The 19,920-nt window shown below is 48.3% G+C and overlaps 1 protein-coding gene across 9 annotated transcripts in view; it reads left to right on the forward strand.

The window, feature by feature from the left end:
• ARSG (arylsulfatase G) overlaps positions 1 to 19,920 on the forward strand; it is a 102,163-nt gene that overhangs the window by 24,367 nt on the left and 57,876 nt on the right. For all 9 annotated transcript variants that reach the window (XR_014305057.1, XM_082708284.1, XM_082708283.1 and 6 more), the window contains one exon: positions 13,078 to 13,807. Coding sequence is in view for 8 of the 9 variants with exons in the window: in XM_082708284.1 (XP_082564410.1) it covers positions 13,590 to 13,807 (218 nt within the window). In the remaining variant the exon portion in view is untranslated. The remainder of the gene's footprint in view (positions 1 to 13,077; positions 13,808 to 19,920) is intronic.

A 19,920-nucleotide genomic window follows, 5' to 3' on the forward strand; every position in this document is an offset into this window, starting at 1 on the left:
TGATGCTAGTCATACTAAGCTGCTATTATTTTATTAATATTATTAGGCCTATTAATTTTTTGCATGTTTGCTTTGTTCCCAATACTATTAAATGCCATACATGTGAGCTAACATTCACCCCATCAGTAACATTCTGCAGTCAGCACTCTCCCCATTGTACAGATGAGAAAAGTCGAGGCACAGAGCACTGCAGGGCTTCACCCAAGGCTTCAGAACATTTATAGACACACCCTGGCCCTTTCTGTAGCTAAAGCTCATCCAGAGATGACATTTGCCACCTGCTTTTGGGGAAGGGGGGTGGGGTTGGAAACCCAGTCTCGGCCTAGTCTTGCAAGCCACAAGCCAGTGACTTTTGCTTGCCCTGGTTAGAGTCTGGCTTCACCTTGGTCCCTTTCCTAGTGAGACCAAGCGTGAAAACCCCTGCTTTTTTCACTCCTCCCGGGAAAGCAAAGAGAGGGAAAGCACTGCATTACCATGCTAATCAAAACCCCCCCAAACAAAACTAACTCTGTTTAGTTCTAAATACGAACAAAAGAACCCTTGGAGTCTGGAGTACAGAACCAGAAAAATCAGGATATTAAGTTCAGGGTTCAGCTCCCCGTTTAGCCTCTTCTGTTGTGTCTGCCGTAACCCCAGTGGCAGCAGAACCCCTGGGGTCTTTCATCTACAGTGGGCAAGGCTGTGATGGTGCCCTTAAAAAGTCCGTCAACATCTTCTGGGGAAATAAATTGGCTCCTGAGGCTCTCCCCTCTGCTTGCTCTCTCCAGCCATCTTGCTTTGGGTCATTTGCATGAGAACAGATTCCTTTGTGCAAAGTTGGCCAGCCTGTTCTCTGTCTACGTTTATAGCCCTTCTAGTCTTCATGTTGGGTTGCTAGGCAGATATGACCCTGGCTTGCAAATAAGCTCACTGCATTTACCAGCCCGTGAGAACTTAAACTTGGGTAAGTAGATTGAAAGGAATCTTGTCTGGAGCTCGGGGTGGGTCTTCAGAGCAGCCATGAAGAGGAGGAGCACTGGAGGGGACTCCTTTGGGAGGTGTTGCTCTCCCACTCACTCATTTACTCTTCCTCCTCCTGATTCCGCACCACCACCCACCATCTCACCTGAGGGCCTGTGCCAGGAGATGAGTGTGTTGCGGGGGCTAGGGGGGGTGGAAATGGGACCCCTGTGTATTTGAGCAAAGCGAATTCTTGCTTTAAAACTCGATATCTGCGTCTCCCGACAGCAGAGAAGCCCACAGGCATTCTCGTAAGAATTTCGGGTAGATCCATGGGGTTTATCTTGTGGGTGGTGGAGCGTCCCCCAGACCCCACATTTAACAGTTTGAAGGAAGACAGGACCCTTCAGATGGGCACATGTGCTCCTGGGGAGATTTGCAGATTTGCCAAGGGGCCTGAGACACAGATCATTTTAGGGCAATTGTTTTCTGGAACATGAGCTCTGTCCTAAAGCTGATTTGTCCAAGGACCCACTGTGGGGCAGGCCTGGTGCTGGGTTAGTCTCGCACGCTTGGCTTCTCCCTCATAACCAGAGCCAGGATCTCACTAGGGGGCTCTGTTCCAGCTGAAACCGTCTCTGGGGCTAATACCCAAATACGGTGCCAGGGAAGCCTCTTTCTTCAAGTCAATATGTCCCATCCCCCACCCATCTTGTAAAGTTGCTTCTGCAGTAGTAAGAGCTTGTCCAAATATACCATATATGTTGTTCGTTGACAAATGATCCCTTATAGTACTAATTGCGATAATAATTCAACTGGGGAGGGATTTTCTTTAACCTTGAAGTGTAAGTAACAATTTCCATTTACACACAAAGGCGTAAATTTCAATTTGTACACAAAATCTGTGCTCACAGAAATAGGGTCATTAAGTACTTTTGAATAAATAAGCACATCGTATTGAGACAGAATGGAAATACCGTTTTGAAAAAGAGAGAAAAGAAATGATAGACAATTCCGAACCTAATGAATGATGTTCCCATGTAATTTTTAAATGAATGATGATGGTTTTTATATGACTCTGATGTTTATATATTTTTTTAAATGATTTTATTTATTTATTTATTTGAGAGAGAGAGAATGAGAGAGAGTACGAGATGTGGGGAGGGTCAGAGGGAGAAGCAGACTCTGCAGAGCAGGGAGCCCTCCGATACGAGTCCAGGATCATGACCTGAGCTGCAGGCAGTCGCTTAACTGACTGAGCCACCCAGGCACACAACTCTGATGTTTATCTTATACTGGATACGTTTGAAAGATTGGTGTAAAATCATTTTACTGTAAAGATCATTTATGGATACAATTGAAACAATATCTTTTGAAGCTGTGATGAAGAATTGAACATACTTTAAAACTGTTTAAAACTGCATGTTTGCATTTTTGCTGAATGTTTGCCCCCCCCCCCAACCATTCATATGTTGAAGCCCTGACCTCCAGTGTGATAGGATTTGGAGATGGGCCTTTGGCAGGTGATTAGGTTAGATGAGGTCCATGAAGTGGGGCCCCCATGATGGGATGAGCGCCCTTTAAAGAAGAGTAAGAGAGCCTTGGGGGACACAATCAGAAGGCAGCTGTCTGCAAGCCAGGGACAGAGCCCTCACCCAGACTGTGCTGGGCTCTGCATCCCAGACTTCCAGCCACCAGACTGTGAGAAAATGAATTTCTGTTGTTTAAGTCACCCAGTCTAAGGTGTTTTGTTATGGCGGCCTATGCTGACTGACATGGGGAGGGTTTATTGTTTTTCCACATTCTTTTAGAGGATACCCCAGCACAAACATGTGCAGGCCACTGGGGATGGTCTATATTAAAAGGAGGATGAGAAGGCGGTGGTCTCTATCCTCTTGGATCCCCGGGGTGAGAAAACAAACCTGGAGTCACCACCATGGGCCATGTGAGGGAAGGTAGGGTCTGTGTAATTGAGAGCTACAGTGTAAGAGGCGCGTGGGTGTGGACCCTGGAGCCTGAGCGTGAATCCCAGCCCTGCTCTCACCTAACCGTGTCACTTAGCTGGGCGAATCGCTGAACTTCTGTCTACCTCCGTCTGCTCATCCCTGAAAGGGGGATAATAATGCTGCACAGGGTTGTCCTGGTTGGGGTGGGTGGGTGCTTAGTTCTGTCTTGCTAGGTTAACTGGGTTAAAGTGTGTAAGGGGCTTAGCAGCTTAGTGATGTGCGTTTCTCTAATTCTTGGCTGGGGGGTTGAGGATGGAGACTAGAGAGGCCTAGATCCAGGAAAAACCTTACAAGGACTGGCAAGGGGGAGGGAGAGGGGTGAACAGCAGATGGTGCTGGGTTTGCAGACAGGAAGGTCACTTCCCCACCCATGGCCTCTGATGATCTGACCTCTATCATGCCTGATGTCACTGGGTACGTCTCATTCACTCTGCAGTAAGTTTTACTTGATGTTAACACTGATATTTGTTCTTAGACATATTAGTCTTTTTTTTTTTTTTTAAGGATTTTATTTATTTGAGAGGGAGAGAGAAAGAAAGCAAGAGCAGGGGGAGGGAGAAGCAGACTCCCCACCGAGCAGGTCCCTGGGATCACAACCTGAGTCAAAGGCAGCCCCTTAACCGACTGAGCCACCCAGGTGTCCCCACACGTCTATAGTTTTGTGATCCTCTTTCTACTTAAAGAGAGAATGCTGCCTCGAGAAAGTCTCTAAAAAACTATCTCAAGCCTGTTGTGAACGTACTAACAGCAACACAAGAATCAGGATTGTCGGAACAAAGTGATTTTCATCACATTGCTTTTAGGAATAAAGAACATGCCGTATTACAAGTTTAAGCCACAGTGGCAGTCACGAAATCTAATTGGCCAGGATGGCAAGCGTGTGGGACCACTGGGTTTGCCCCGATTATATCAGGCTTGCTTCGGAGAACTGTTGCCCCACCCATCATGTTGCTCAAGGCCAAGGAATAAAAACCTGCTTTCCTGCTATGTTTCTTGCCTAAAGGGAGATGCTGGCTCTCCCCCCTTCTTGTCTAAACACGCACAGCCTGTCCTGCTGCTCCTTGGAACAATACACAGTGTTAAGCTTCGATTTTAACCCTTTAGGAGCCATGTATCCGCTCATTTCCGTAAGGCTAAGGGGATGGTTTGAGGAAGCTAGGAGGCTGCTCCAGGCTGCTCCATGATAGGGCCTCTGTCCTGTCATGGTCATGGTTGATGGAGGGCTCTGGCCTCCTTAGGGGAGCCCAGATGCTTGGTAGGGGTCCACGGTAGGACTGGGGACACAGAGTATCCGTCCTGCCCTCCCACAGCCATCACTCTGCCATCTGGGCGGCCTCTGCTCATCGCTGTCCTGATGAGTGTGGTTGTTTCCCGGACCACAAAACCACACCCCAGAGAACGGGGTCCCTCAATTCCAAGTGTTGACTGTCTGGTTCAGAAGACAGGACACTCGTGTGATTATTACCTAAAGCAGCATTTCCCCAAGTGCACTTCTACGAGGGAGGACCTCAGAGGAAGGGGAACTCACAAAGCCCATCTGAGGTTAGGGAAGCAATGAGACAGAGCTGAGCTTTCTCTGGGACGGGACGGAGCAGGCTTGGCCCTAGTTGTTCGAGTTAGATGCCTTCATTCAGCAAATATTGATTGGACTCCCTCTGGGCTAGGTACCAGGATTATGCAGTGCATAAAACACACAGACATTCTTATCCTGATGCACCTTACAGCCGAGATTTGTGACCTTTCCGGCTGGAGCACTTAGCCCAGGGTCACCAGCAAATCATTTTTCGGATGTTTCTGATATTAACATGTAATTCCCACTTTCAATGGCATCCAAGGGGAGATTTCCTTCACACCTTCTCTGCATCTCCGCTTAACCTCATACTGTTAAAACTGTCTAAAACCAGATTTGCTGGTAGGCCGTGTACTCCAGAAACAGTGTCAACTCTCACCAGTGTCTGCCCAGGCACAGGGACCTAGCTCAGATTTAGCCGGAATGGCACAGACCACCATGGCACCGTGTGACAAGGAACTGTAGTTGGGAGCTCTGAAAACACAAACCAGGAGGACTCTTCACTTTCCCTTTTGCTGGTTTGTGACCATGGCGTTTGTGGCTCCGGAACTGACCCGCAGAGCACGCTGGCAAACGGGTATGACCAAGACAGCCAGGAGCTACAAGGAGCCCGGATCTCACCATCGACACTCAGAATAGTTGTGCTTCATATTAATTTTAGGAAGCCTCTGGGCCCGTATCGTACTTTTTTTCAAAGCGTTCTCGTTCTCGTTCTCGTATTTGCTCTCTCTTTATCCTCAACACCACAGGGGCATGAAATACAATGTTTCTGAGCACTTACTGACAGCAGATACTCAAGCTCCAGTATTTCACACACACATTGTGTTTGGTGGCGGGGGAGGAAGTTTACCGTGGCTCTGTTTTTCAGGTAAATGGGTAAACTGAGGCACAGGGATTTTTTTTTTTTTTTTTTTTTTTTTTTGGTGCTTATCCAAGATCACATAGCTAGGAAACAACGGTGCCAAATCCTGGGCACACATTCTTCTGGAAACAGGTCACCACACTCCCCCAAATCAATTTCCCAAAAGGCACATATGCCAAGTACCTCATTGCACTGAACATGAGGCACCCCCACCCCGCCCCGCCCTCCACCAGGTTTTGGTCTTTCCCCCTACTTTCTATGCCTTGACCTCAGCCTCGGAGGTGCTGGGTTAGGCCCAGCTAGAATCTGTGTTAGTGGGCTTGGGCTGCCATCACAAAACACCACAGACCGGGGGGCTCACGCAACAGAACGGTATTTGTCACAGTTCCGGAGGCTGGGAAGTTTTAGAGCAAGGTGCCGGCTGAGTAGGTGCCTGGCGGGGGCTCTCTTCTAACTTGATGAAGGTCACCTTCTTGATGTGTCTTCATCTGCTAGAGAGAAAGACCCAGCTCTCTGGTCTCTTCTATTTTTAAAGATTTTATTTATTTATTCAACAGAGAGAGAGAGAGCGCGCACACGGGCATGGGAGCAGCAGAGGGAGAGGGAGAAGCCAGCTCCCCACTGAGCAGGGAGCCCAAAACGGGGCTCAATCCCAGGACCCTGGGATCATGACCTGAGCCAAAGGTATCTGATGCTTAATGACTGAGCCACCCAGGCACCCCTCTCCGGTCTCTTCTTAAAAGGGAACCAGTCCCATCACGAGGGTCCTACCCTCATGACCTCATCCAACCCCAATTCCCTCCCAAAGGCCCCAGCTCAATACCATCACACAGGGAAAGAGGGCTTCAACATACAAATTTTGGGAGGACATGAATATTCCACTCCCCGCAGAATCTCGTGCATTGCATTACAGAGGTAGAATAAAACCTGGGAAAGGAGACATCTGCAAAAATAGAAAAGGTGGCACGTGGCGTTTAGTAGGAAGTTTCCAATTCTCATGCAAAACTGACACAGGGAATAATGAAAGTTTGACACACGAACCACGGATCAATCTTACCATGACAGGGAGAAGGATCAGAGGGAGGAGGTAGGCCTGCCAGAAAAATTCAGACGTGAATCAGATCTCACTGCTAGATCTACAAGTCAGTGAACACGGAAACGGGGGCTCTGGGGACATTTTAAATCCCACCATGGGCTACAGCCAGGTCCAAAATTGAGAAATTTCACAGTACAAACAGCTGAATTTATTTACAAATATATTGCAGGGAAGAGAGAGGAGGAACTTATAAATGAAAAGAGAAGAGACACATGAACCAAATGTAATTTGTGGTGGGCTTTGTGCGGATCTAGATTAGAGTAAAAAAAAAAAAATTGTAAAAGAATTAAGAAAATAAAACGTTGGCAAGACAGCAGAGTATAAACGCTGACTTAAACCCTGGAGTGTTGAGAATACTAACACGTTGTTAATTTTGAAAAGTGGCTATGAATAGGGTTGTGGTTATATTCTGAAAGAATTCTTATCTTTTAGAGAAACATATAGAAACAATGTTGGATGAAATTACATGATACCTGAGGTTCATTTCAGAAATAATCCAGGGTATGTGGAGGACGAGAAGCAGACAAGTAGAAGGGAGGACAGATGAAAACAGGCTGGACACGTGCTGATAGCTGTTGAGTCAAGATGCTGGGTCCGGACGCATGAGTTTCTCAACTTTTGTATGTTTGACAACTTCTGTAGCATTTACTTATTGCAAATGAGAAGTAAATACTGCTTTGTAAAAAGTCCTTCAAAATTCAGCAAGCAGGGAGCGGATTTCAGGCGCTTGACCTTGAGTCTGTGGTGCCTGGTCACATTTCTTGGGACATTTCTTCTCAAGGGGAGGATAGAATTTTAGAGAAAGGGTGTCATTCGGAGGCCCATCTACTTTCTCTCTTCTTCTGACATGCGTTCGAGGACCCAGATACAATTTTTCCAGGGCTGTTGAACTCACAGAGGCATGGCCTGATGCTACCTCTACTCTCCCAAATTGGCTCTGCCACATAGCTTCCTTCTGAGACGGTTCCAACAGGTGGTTTGAGCTAACGCTATGCAGGATGTCATATGCCCCACACGTGGACGAGCTTCCTGGAATTGTTGGGTTCACAAAAAGAATATTCCCAACAATAGGGTCTGGCTTGCTCCCATTATAAGATAAATAAGTGTTGGGGACATAAGGTATCACATGATGACTATAGTTAACACTGCTTTTTGGTCTACTTGAAAGTTGCTAGGACAGTAGATCCTAAAAGTTCTCACCATGAAGAAGAAACCATTTCTCTCTCCCTTTTTTCTTGTATCTATAGGAAGTGATGGATTTAAAAAAAAAAAGATTTTATTTATTTATTTGAAAGAGATAACAAGAGAAAACACGAGAAGGGAGTAGGGAGAGGAAGAAGCAGGCTCCCTGTTGAGCAGGGAACCTGACCCAGGACTCCATCCCAGGACCCTGGGATGGTGACCTGAGCCAAAGGCAGACATTTCACCGACTCAGCCACCCAGGAGCCCCAGAATGTGGTGACTGTTAACTAAACTTATTTTAGCAATCATTTCACAGTATATATAAATCACATCATCACGTTGTATACCTTAAGCTTAGACAGTCCTGTGTGTCAATTACATGTCAATAAAACTGAAAGAAAAAGAAATTAAAAAAAAATCACCTTTACCTCTTCTGTTGAGCTAAGACAGACCCCCCCAGATATACTCTAAAGAAAGCAATCTTTCTGAGCTGCCACTCCCCCCCCCCCCCCCCACCGAACTGGCCTGTTAGGGAGGACCTCAGGACAAAGAAAGGGACCACAAAGATGTTTGTCTGTTTTTTCCCATGAGGATCTTGATTACACATAGACATTAAATAACCCTGAATAACTGTTTGTCTGGTTCTCCAGACCGTCTGGTTCCTCACCGCTTGCACCTGGATGCGGGCGAGGCAAAATTCCAGGAGTTGCTCACTGTTAGAGTCACGTGAGCACAGGTGGGCACTGAGAAGGAGTGCCACCACCTTAGATTTTGTGCCCTGGTCACTGGGCTTGCCTCTCCCCCGCACCGTCTCTCACCTGGGCTCTCCTGGACAGGTGCAACTGACCCCTGATTCTCACCTTCCCTTTCCACCCCGTTTTCCCGGCAGGGCAGGGGCGAATTCTGGGATGTGTGGGTTGGAACTCAGGCTTCCTCCCTCCGCTGTTTGCTGCCCTCACCGTGACCGCCCTTTGCCCCGCTGGCCGCCCTGCCTGGCAGTCCTCTCTGGTGCACAACGTCCCATAGCTGCACTGCTTCCTCTCTTACCTCCTGCAGAGCCTTCTGGAAGCATCACCTTCTCCACAAGGCTGTCCCTGGACCTTCTTCACTTTGCGCCCCATGAGCCGCTTCCCCTTGATTTTTTTTTTCCTCCCCAGCACTGACGTTTGGCTCATTTCATTTCTTCCCCCGCGCTCCCCGCAACCACCACCCCCCCCACACCACAAGAAAAGAAGCAGCTTGAGGGCAGGATTTTTTGTTTCTTTCCCTGCCGTACGCACAGCATCTAGACTGAGGCCTGTCATTTACTCTGCATTTGCTGGACAAAGCACGGGGGTGGGAGGGTGTGGAGGGGTCGTGATGGATGCAGACTGCACGTGGGCAGCCGAGACCCGAGGCTCCACCCCCTCCCCCTCCGGCCGTCCCCCTGTGACTCCTGGTCCCCGCCGGCGCATGACCATGCTATGACTTGGCAGGTAAAGGAACAGAGCTCGGCCGCCGGAGATCACGCTCCTGCTGCGCCTCTCTCTTTTTTGGCCTTGGCTCATCAGAAGCTTTGTCTCTGGAAAACCAACAGAGCCCTTTGCCAGAAGTTCTGCCCAACCTTCTTGTTATTTCAGCTGTTCTCAAGGCCCTCTAGCAGGCTGCTTGGCCGCAGGGAGGTCCTCGGGGAACCAGGTCAGGTGGTGGACTCCCAGGCCTGGGCTTCAGACACCGTAGCGTGTCTTCGGTTGACTCATGCCATTCCGTTCCCGGCCCTTCTGGCCGACCACTGCCTGCCAGTCCTTCTACCGCTCAAGAGCACCTTTCCCCAGAAGCAAACCCAGAACCAAAATTTAGCAGATCCAGAACACTTGCTTTCCAGTAGGGTTCGTAGAGAAGAAGACAGATCATTGCTGAGTGGATGGACAACTCAAGTTCACCCTCGGGCTGTCCGGGGAGCATTGAGGCGTGGGGGGTGGCTCATACTTGCGCCCAGCAGGGATCTATCCCAGTTTGTTCTGCTTGGATGGAGCACATGGGTCTTCCTTGAGGGATTGTTGTGTCAGGTGGTCACGTTCCTTCCAGCCCAGTGGATGGAGAAGGGGACGCTCTATTTCCCAAAGACTCCCCTTTTCTTCCTTAGACCACAGACAATGCTCCCTGCCTCTGCCCACTCTCCCTTCTGAGAGGGGCAGGGTGGTGCATAAAGAAAATTGGGAAGAGAACCTCAGATGAGGCCCTGGGTGAAAAGTCTCAGGCTGCATCTTTTAAAAACCTCCCCCCAGCTTCACTGAGGTGTGATCGACAAAACGTGTATGTGTGTACTGCGTATGATGTGATGCTTTGATTACATAGACAATATGAAATGATGTCTACAGTCTCATGAGCACACCCATCACCTCGTTCAGTTGCACGTGTTTTACATTTTTTGTGGTGGGGACACTTAACACCTACCATTCTCCTCTTTGCTTCTACGTGTTGGACTTTTTTAGATTTCACGTGTAAGTGAGATGATATTTGTCTTCCTGTGCCCAGCTTACTGCACTCACGGTAATGTCTTCCAGGTTTATCAAGGTTTTTGCAAATGGCAAAACTTTCGTTTCCACGATCCTCCTTTTTCAAGGCTGAATACTATTCCATTGTGTATAGATTCTACATGCCGCACATTTTCTTTCTTCGTTCGTTCATGGACACGGAGGTTGTTCCCATATCTTGGTGATTGTGAATAATGCAGTCAACACAGGATGCCAATATCTCATGATACTGATCTCATTTCTCTGGATAGATACCCAGAGGTGTGATTGCTGGATCATATGGTCATTTTTAATTTTTTAAGAAACCGCCATCTTGTTTTCTATAATGTCAGTTTGGAGCTCAATCAAAGTCCATGGCTTTGGGTCCATTCTTTGAATGTCTGGTTTGCCTTTTCACTGTAGTTTAAAAAAATAAATGGGAAAAGATGAAATATCTCCCTGGAGGTAGGGGCATGAAGGATAATGCAATGGCGTCCTGGCTAAATTAGCTTATTTCCGTTTGGTGAAATTTTTAAGTATTAATGATTCTCTTTGAAAATCCTCAAAGGAATGTTTTATCATGGAACTGTTAAGAAAAACAATCTATTTATGTTCCCACCTTAATTTCAGCTTTTTTCTTAAGTGAATTTTTTTTCCCCTGGAGTCCTTCGCGTTGGGTCATTCCAAAATGGATTACTGACCAAGAATGAGGCCACTCTAGAGTTCCAAGTTAAGTAGCTTTAAGAAGAAAAGCCTCCTATGATTGTTGCTAATGGTCAGAAGCCAGTAGAATGAGGCTGGGAATCAACCAGCAGGTCAACAAGTGTTTGTTGGGCGCCCTCCTTGTGCAAGGGCTCTTTCTTCTTCTAGAAAGGGAGAAATCTTTGGGGCCTCAAGATCAACAAATACTGGTTGAATCTAATTGAGTTTGAAAGAATAACTCTCCTCTTGGAAAAGAGAAGAATTTGCATTTCTGAACAATTGATTCATTCGCCTCCAGATGACCATGACTGTTTACTTGAACTCCCTTTTATTTTGATTAAGTATGTATCTGCCCATCCTTTTGAGTTTATCTGGGTCTTGCAGAATTTACATACACAACCGCCCCCATCCGCTTGGGCTGGCAGTTGGGTTGGCTTCCTCAAGGGAAGGGATACAGAACTGCACATCACGTCGATTGTAATGCCAGCCCCAGTAGCATCTTTATGTATTTGTTCTCCTCTAATCCTCTCAATGGCTTGGGTGTCCCAACAGCTTTTTTACTCAGTCTAGAATTTCAAGTCTGTGCCTCCTTAGGAACCTTGTAAATTTAGGGATTTCAAGTGAAGTTGGGGTGATATGGTTTTATTCTATGGTCCCCATTTGCAATCTGCAGCTGAAAACATAACCTTCAATTCCTGTTTTTCTTTCTTTAAAAAAGATTTTATTTATTTATTTAAGAGAGAGAACGTGCAAGAAAGAGCAAACAGAGGGAGGTGCAGAGGCAGAGGGAGAAGCAGGCTCTCTGATGAGCAGGGACCCCCAACACCGGGCTTGATCCCAGGACCCTGAAATCATGACCTGAGCCAAGGCAGTGGCTTAACCAACTAAGCCACCAGGTGCCCCACAGTTCCTGTTTTTCAAAATTCGACCTGATTTGTGCCTTTCGTCTTGTCACTGAAGTTGCATTATCTCCAGTAGGATAAGCATCTCCAGTTTACATTCATTTTCTCCTTGGATAAGAATCATGATGTATTTCTTTCTAAGCCTTTTGGTGCTCCAAGTGCGATTTAAGGGCGATAGAGGTCTCACCCGGAAGCTTGTTAAACATACCCCAGCCTTTTTCCTATGAACCTGCATTTGATAAGGCTTGTAGCTGACTTCTATGTACACCCAAGTGGGAGAAGCTCTGGTTGAGCACGTCTTTAGATTTTAATAAAAATTACATCATCAAGATATAAAGGGACAATTTCCATTAACCTTTTTTGGAAATGCTGACACTTTATGGTGAAACATTTCAAACCATAAACTCAAATGTTCTACCTTAAGTACCTGTACACTCTCCACTAGATTATACCATTAATTTTCTTTAAAAAAAAAAAAAAATTATTTATTTATTTATTTGACAGAGAAAGAGATCACAAGTAGGCAGAGAGGCAGGCAGAGAGAGAGGGGGAAGCAGGCTCCCCGCTAAGGAGAGAGCCTGATGCGGGGCTTGATCCCAGGATCCTGGGATCATGACCTGAGACGAACCAAGGCGGACGCTCCACCAACAGAGCCTCCTAGGCATCCTTGAGTGACTTTTTCCTTGACAGTTCCAATAAAACTTTATTATACAGACACTGAAATGGAAGGACCCTGGGATCATGACCTGAGCCGAAGGCAGAGGCTTAACCCACTGAGCCACCCAGGTGCCCCGTATACCGTTAATTTTCTTCACGTTTCTTTTTTTTCTCGAATGATCATTTTCTGTCAAGAATTTTACCGAGAAATAGTAGTTGACAGCATGACCATTAGAAAGAATCATGTCTTGATCACACAGATCTCACTCTTTCTTCTAGAATTTTCAATGGGTTTGAGAAGGTCATGATTTCTTGGGAATCAGAGACGCGTGGTAGGGTGGGCGTGGGGAAGAGCTGGGATTTCACAGAGCTGGGCGCTGGCCCTCGCCCCGTCCAGGGCACCGGGCCTCAGTGTCCCCATCCGTGTAGTGAGTGAGTTCAGAGGCCTCCTCGCTGATGGTGCTCCCAGCCCCGTGATCGGAGGTCCATCCCCAGCACTCTCATCACCATGCCTCAGGTGGAGAAACGGATGAACCAGCTACATATTCGAGTGAGAAGGAAAACATCTGTTGGCATGGAAAAGAGATTATTTCCTAAGCTACTGAGTACAACACAGCTGCTCTGGCAGATTTAACTCTGTTTTCTTGTCAATTTTTGTTCTTTCAGGAAACCTTGCAGAAACATGAAGCCGTCAACCATCTGGAACTGAGAAACTCACTCCAGGCTGACTGCGGCTTCTAGAACGTCCAGGTGTTCTGCAGATGGGAGAATCGATCCTGCACTCACCAGCTGGAGTCCCGAACACAGACGCACGGCTCCGGCTCCAGCGCTGACATCCCCGAGTCCAGACGGGTCCTTTGCTAAGTGGCCAAAGAGCTGTTGTTGACACTGAGGGCTGACGGTCGCGCACACAGCCAGTCTCTCCCTCGGAGCTGCAGGGAGACAAACCACATTCAGGGTTGCAAGTTTCCTGACTCTCTTGAATGAGGATTCCAAGTGGGGGACTCATTTCTGTAAGCCCACCACCCTTCTAGGGACCACCCCGAACGAGACCACCACCACCGGTATCTTCTTGCCAACTGTCTGCCCTGAACGGGAGCAGGAGGAAGCTCTCGGAAAAATCTCTAGCTGTGGCCCACGGTCACTCCAGACAACTATTACCCTCCTGTCACCCCACCATGGGCTGGCTTTTTCTAAAGGTTCTGCTTGTGGGGGTGACTTTCTTGGGAGGCCTGTATCCATTTGTAGATTTTTCCTACAATGGGGACACAAGAGGCCAGAAGCCGAATTTCGTGATCATTTTGGCAGATGACATGGGGTGGGGGGACCTGGGGGCGAACTGGGCAGAAACAAAGGACACTATCCACCTGGATCAGATGGCTGCTGAAGGAATGAGGTAAGTCTTGAAGAGGGCGAGGCAGCATCCCTTGGGATGCCGGACTCTCTGTGGGAAGGGTCAGCCTAGTGCCCTTGAAGAACAATTGATGGGTCCGTGTTGACTTAGTTAATTGATTGACTAATTTGGTTTGAAGCCAGTACAGCATCTTGAAGAAATCCATGCACTCACCCGTCTGATAACATTCAGGGTACATGTGTGTGCCTGTGTGTGTGTGTGTGTGTGCGTGTGCATGTGCGTGTGTGTGTGTGTTAGGAGCTGGGAATACAGAGGTGAACAACTTACCTCTGCTACTTATCGTCTGCGGGAGGGGACAGGTTACAAAGAAAGTCGTACTGAGGACACGAGCCTGCATCGGGGATTTTTGGAGTCTGCAAGGGAGGCTGCAGAATCCAACTGGGGGTTCGGGGGAGAAGTGACCTTTGAAGAACAGGGAGTCAGCGAGGCACACGAAGGTAAGAGGACTTAGCTGTGAGCAGACAGGACTCACACGTAACTCCAAGGGACCATCAGAGGGAAGGGCTTGTGTATCCCAGTGGTTCTGGATGTTCATAAGCCCCTTTCCTGCTCAGAAAGAGGACACGGATCAGAGCGTTCGGACTTCTGGGTACACATCTTAGGCGGACGGCGATCTCACCCCCCAGCTCAGATCCTACCGGCGCTGCATTTAACTCCGCCGTCCGGCTCAGTGGGAAGCGTTCCAGCTAGCTGGTTAGGACCCTGCTGGGGCCATCGCCACAGTGTCTCAGCCACTTGTATCCTGGAGCCCAGAGCTTCCGTGGTGATACAGACCCTCGGGGCTCCCCGCATCTGGTCTTCCCTACTCTGGTCCATCCACCCCAGCTCGGCCAAAGTGAGCTTTCGAGGAACACTCCTCTGCTTCCAGTTCTTCAAAGGCATTTTGTGGCCCTAGGGATCCAATCCCAACTCTGTACTGCAGCTTACAAGACCAGCCCCTCCTCCACACTCTTCTCTGTGCAGCCCCTCTGTTCACTTGGGGCCTCCCTGGGTCTGGGCCTCAGCTAGCTGATTCCATCTTCCTGGTGCACTTTCTACTGCTTCTGCTGAGTTAGGTTCTACTCACCACCTGGGGTCTCGAGACCCTCCCGAGATCCTCCGGGAAATCTTTCTCAGATGTTGCCGGGTTCTCTGTCCACCATCTTGCTTCTCCCCATGGTGATTGTGTAACCATATGACCACCTGTTTCGGGGTGAGTAGAGGGCTACTCCCCAACCCCCCATTCATGCCCATCTGGAACCTCAGAATGTGACCTCATTTGGAAACAGGGACTTTGCAAATGTATTTCCTTTTTTTTTTTCTTTTAAGATTTAAAAAAAAAAAGATTTTATTTATTTGAGAGACAGAGACAGAGCACAAATGGGGGAGAGGGAGAAGCAGACTCCCCGCTAAGCTGAGAGTCGAACATGGGGCTCGATCCCAGGACCCTGAAATCATGACATGAGCGAAAGGCAGACACTTAACCGACTGAGCCACCCAGGTGCCCCTTAGTTGTGGATCTTAATGATACTTCCACTGAGGGTGACTAGTGTCCCCATAAGAAGAGGCGAGGACACAGAGAGACACCCAGAGGAGGTGATGGGAAGGCAGAAGCAGGGAATACGGTGACATGTCCCCGAGCTGGGAATGCCAGGGACCGCTGGCAGCCACAAGAAGCCAGGAGAGAGGCAGGGGACAGATTCTCTTTCTGAGCTTCCAGAGGGAAATCAACCTTCCTGACATCTTGGTTTCAGACTTCCAGCCTCCTGACCCGGGAGAGAATTACATTTCTGTCCTTTTAAGCCTCTCGCTCATGCTCATGTGCTGCGGTAGCCAAGGAAAATCAGACACCTCCCTTCTAACTCTGGCCTTCAGGAAGAAAAATGTCTCTTCTTCCCCACTTGTACTCCTAGCAGGGAGCACAGTGTCTGGTGCCCAGGAGGCAACTTATGCATCATTGTGTATTGGTGAACGGGCTTTAGGTTAAGATCCCTTGACATGTCATCCCCAATTCTGTGTGTTGGAATTTTCTTTTCTTTTCTTTTTTTTTTTTCAAGAAGAGATTTAATCCATAGCATTGACTAGATCCTTACAGGGAACCGGGTGGCCAAATACTTAACAACTTCCGCTTTTGGTGTCGAGTGGGTTTGTGGGGAAGCATCTGGCCCGTTATTGAAACCGAGATTTCTGAGGCCTGGACCCCCCTCCCCTTCCAAGCTGTCCCCCGCCCCCCCCCCAACTTTGTCTCATCCCGAGCAGAAATGGCCCCTTGGGATCCAGAAGCAAGCACTGTGTGCTGGGCTCTCCTATTTCTTCTTCCCCTTGTGAAAGTATCCTCTCCATCTGGGCCTTGTGACAGGGGCCCGGCGGCCGGCCCTCTGGCCCGACGTCTGTGTCCGCCGCAGCTTTTCTCTCTGTGCTTTGTTGACAGGAAAGCGGGCTTCCTGTGAGGCCACGGATTGATTCATCGCTGGCTCGGCCCCTGCCTACTCACGGCCGGTGGGGAACCATGACTTTCAGACAAGAACTCCTATTGCCAAACAGGGTCTCTGGGTGACTTGAGAAAGTGTCTTTTTTCTTGTCTCTTTCCTTTTAGAATATTGCTTCCTCAGACTCCCACGACAAATTACCACCCATCGTGTGTTTCAAGCAGCTCCTACTTATCCTCTCAGGGGTCAGGAGACTTAAAAGTCCTGAATCAAGGTGTCAGCAGGGTTGGTTCTTTCTGGAAGCTCCAAGGGAAAATCAGTTTTCATGACCCTCTTCTCGATTCTGGTAGCTGCAGGCCGTCCTGGGCCTCCGGGGCTTGTGGTTCTTGGTTGGTTCTCTGCCCCGGCTCTCTGCCTTACCGGCTCTCTGCCTTACCGGTGCGTGTTTAATTCCCCTTCTTCTCGTAAGGCCACCGTCACTGGCTTTTGGGCCCAACCTCATCCAGTATCAACTCGATTACATCTGCAAAGGCCCTATTTCCAAATAAGGTCATGTGCACAGGTTCTGGGTTGACATGAAGTTGGGGGTGGGGGGTGCTTGTCAACCCAGAACAATGAGCCAACCGCCTGTATCTTTACCCCTGCTCCTCCCATAATCTGTAATGTAGCAGGTGCTGGATGAATGAGCGTCGCTCTAAAGACTAGCAATCCTGCTGAAGAGGTCCGCCTCTGGCGTCAGGCTCTACTGCTTTCCATCTGTAGGACTCTGGACAAGTTCCATCAACGCTTGGAGCTTTGTTTTCTTCTCCTGGAAATGGCGACCATGGTAGCACCCACCTCAAGGGACGTTGTTGGGATTAAATTAAGTAATCAGAACCCGTGCAAGTAGTTAGCACAGAGCCTGGCTCTCGGTAGACCTGGATATGTGTGAGTTACAGTTAACTTTGGTGTTGGCATTAGAAATCATACCCACCTGAATTGTCGATGTGAATTGGCTTCTCCGCATAACGAAAGGTCTAGATGATACATCACGGAAGGAGACATGGGTTCCGGAGACAAATCCTTGTTACTCTCTAGGTGGACCGTCCACAAGGAGCCAACATCTGTATTTGAATCACACGTGACAGTTGCGGTAATGGATAACCCATGCTGAGCACATGGGAGCTTCCCGGCTTTGGGCATCACCCCCCATTAATTCTGGCCACCTCCCTGTGCTTCTTTTCTTTCACAGGTGAGGAAGTCAAGGTCAAGCCACTTGCCCCAACTTGGCTGTCTCCTTGGAATCTGCTTGAGTCTTGAGTCTATTCCTTCCTGGAATAGAGTTGAGCGGTGCTGTTGAAGTCCCCAAGGCAACCCTTAAGTGTCTCCATGACGTTTCCCTGCCGGCACACACCAGCAGTGTGGTTTTTTTTGGTTGTTGCTTTTTTTTTTTTTTAAATTCCCCACTTACTTAGGATAGATGCAATTTTCCAAATCTGTCATTGGAGCAGGCACCATTCATAGCATAACCATGGTGGCATCAAGGTTTCAGAACAAAAGGATTCCTTGGGGGAAGAAAGGCAGAGATGTTAGTCCCCCAATTTTGGTTCCTTACAGACGTCCTAACTTCCATGTACATAGCGGTAATTGTGGCCAGAACCCCCACAGTCCTGAGGGTTATGATAGACCTTAGTCACGTACAGTAGTTCCAGGTCAAAGAGTGTCCCCATCATGCTATCACATAGCTGAAGCCCAGACAGGAGGGAAGTGATTTTACTACTCCAGTGGCTTTCCAGCATGTGGGGGCCGGTTATCCACTTTGCAGATCGATTCCATTAAAAATAACGATGAACAATTTATTTGTGAAAAAAATGAAGTCTCCAGAAAGTAGTGGACGTCTCTTTATCAGAAGGCATCGCTGTTCTGGGCTCCCAAGCATTCAGCGACAGCCCACCTGGGCACTTCCAAGCGACTGGGCCCCTCGCACCTGTCAGTGGGTTCAGCAGACAATGTACCTTTTGCCCTTGACCCGGTGGGCTGGGCATTTTGTCACTGTCCGGTGCAAATCTGAGTTGAGCGGTGCTGTTGAACATGAAAATTTAAGAAACAATAAGATAATGCAAGGAAAATCAAAATGTTGGAATTTAGGTGAAAAGGCCAGAGACTTGGTAATGAACTAAAACTCCAAACTTTTCAAGCAACTGGAGAAAGGGAGTCCAAGACAGCCTGCGTGGCCACGGGAACTAGCGGAAGGAAGCACTCATGCTTTAAAAAAAAGGGGAAAAATAGTATTTCACTGGGATCTCTTCCAGCTCTTAGGAGAGAGTCAACTCTGAAAATAGTCACATCATTTAAATGATTACGAGAACCCGGTGAATAACCTTGATAGTGCGACAGGAGCTTGGTTCTTGTCCCCTGCACACCAGAGAAGGCTTTCACCTTGTTCACCTTGTGATGAACCAGCAACCGATTCTTGGCAATTCTAGGAGTGAGCGGTGACTCCTGGCTGATGCCTGGGTTCTGGTAGCGGCTTAGGGTGTCCAAACTGGGGTTTGAGCACCTGAATGCTCATGACCTCTAAGTCTCTTGGGGGAAGTGGGCCCAGCCAGGCAAGCCCAGATCCTGGATGATCACATAGAGTCTCCCAGGCTGGCTCAGAAATCAGGCTGACCAAACACTGTAAACCATTCACTCGTGCGGACCGACTTGGAAATATGTTACCTTTGCCTCTTGATTTCCTTCCTTCCTGCTTCAGCCCTTTTGGGCCCCCAGTCTAATCTGAGTCAGGCCAGTTCTGCTGCTGAGCAGAGGCTTGGACTTTGCTAGGGACCAAAGATCAATATTCATCACTGGAAGGTCAGAGGCTCCCAAGGGCTTGAGTCTGTTTCTAGAAAGGGCCTCGGAGAGGAATGAATTGATCTGTCAATTTAGTCAAACACCTCGTGTGATTTCTGCTCTCAGCATCGGTTTTCTGCAAACAGGCATCTATCCTGTTAGCGCTCAGAGTTTTCTTGGCTAACCTGTTGCCTTCGGGAGGGTTTTGCAGCAAAAATCCCGAGGACACTGGAAGCTGGGCTGGCACTCACAAAGGCAGGGGATGGTAGTGAGGTCTTCCTGAGAGCTAGGGTGAAAAGAACATTCTGAGTGAGACTTATAAGAGAAAGATTCCCTCCCTGCATGTAAACCCTGTTCAGCTTTATCTCCATTCTTTCCCCCACAGTGATTCAGACTCAGGGTCGAGGGAAAAGAGCCTCTTGTCCTGTGACCTTCCCCGCTAACTTCGAGAAATTTGCTCAGCATTACTGGACAGGCCACTTTATATCTTTGCCCTCGGGTAGTACATCCAAAGGACATAAAATCACACAATGCCCACCTACCAGCCAGGCCAAGGTGAAGCCTACACAGAGGGTTCAGCAGGGTTTAGGCTCGTGGTTCTGTTTAATAGATGGGAACCAGCAGGAATAACACTGTCTAGATAACACCCAAGCTTCGAGAAAAGGAACTGAACTACTAACCTGTGAGGCCTTGGTGCCAGCCTGCTTCACAACCACAAGTTCAAAATTGCTTGTCCAGCGGCAATTTCACATAATTTGGCAAGGAGTCTCCACTAAGAGCCCATCATAGGACAAATCCTGGGAGACTCCAGCCAACTGTGTCCCAAGAAACTCCAAGCAGGTGGTGAAGAAGCTAAGAAAAGCAGCTTTTATT

Source organism: Mustela nivalis (assembly GCF_964662115.1).
Source record: "Mustela nivalis genome assembly, chromosome: 17".
Classification (NCBI taxonomy): domain Eukaryota; kingdom Metazoa; phylum Chordata; class Mammalia; order Carnivora; family Mustelidae; genus Mustela; species Mustela nivalis.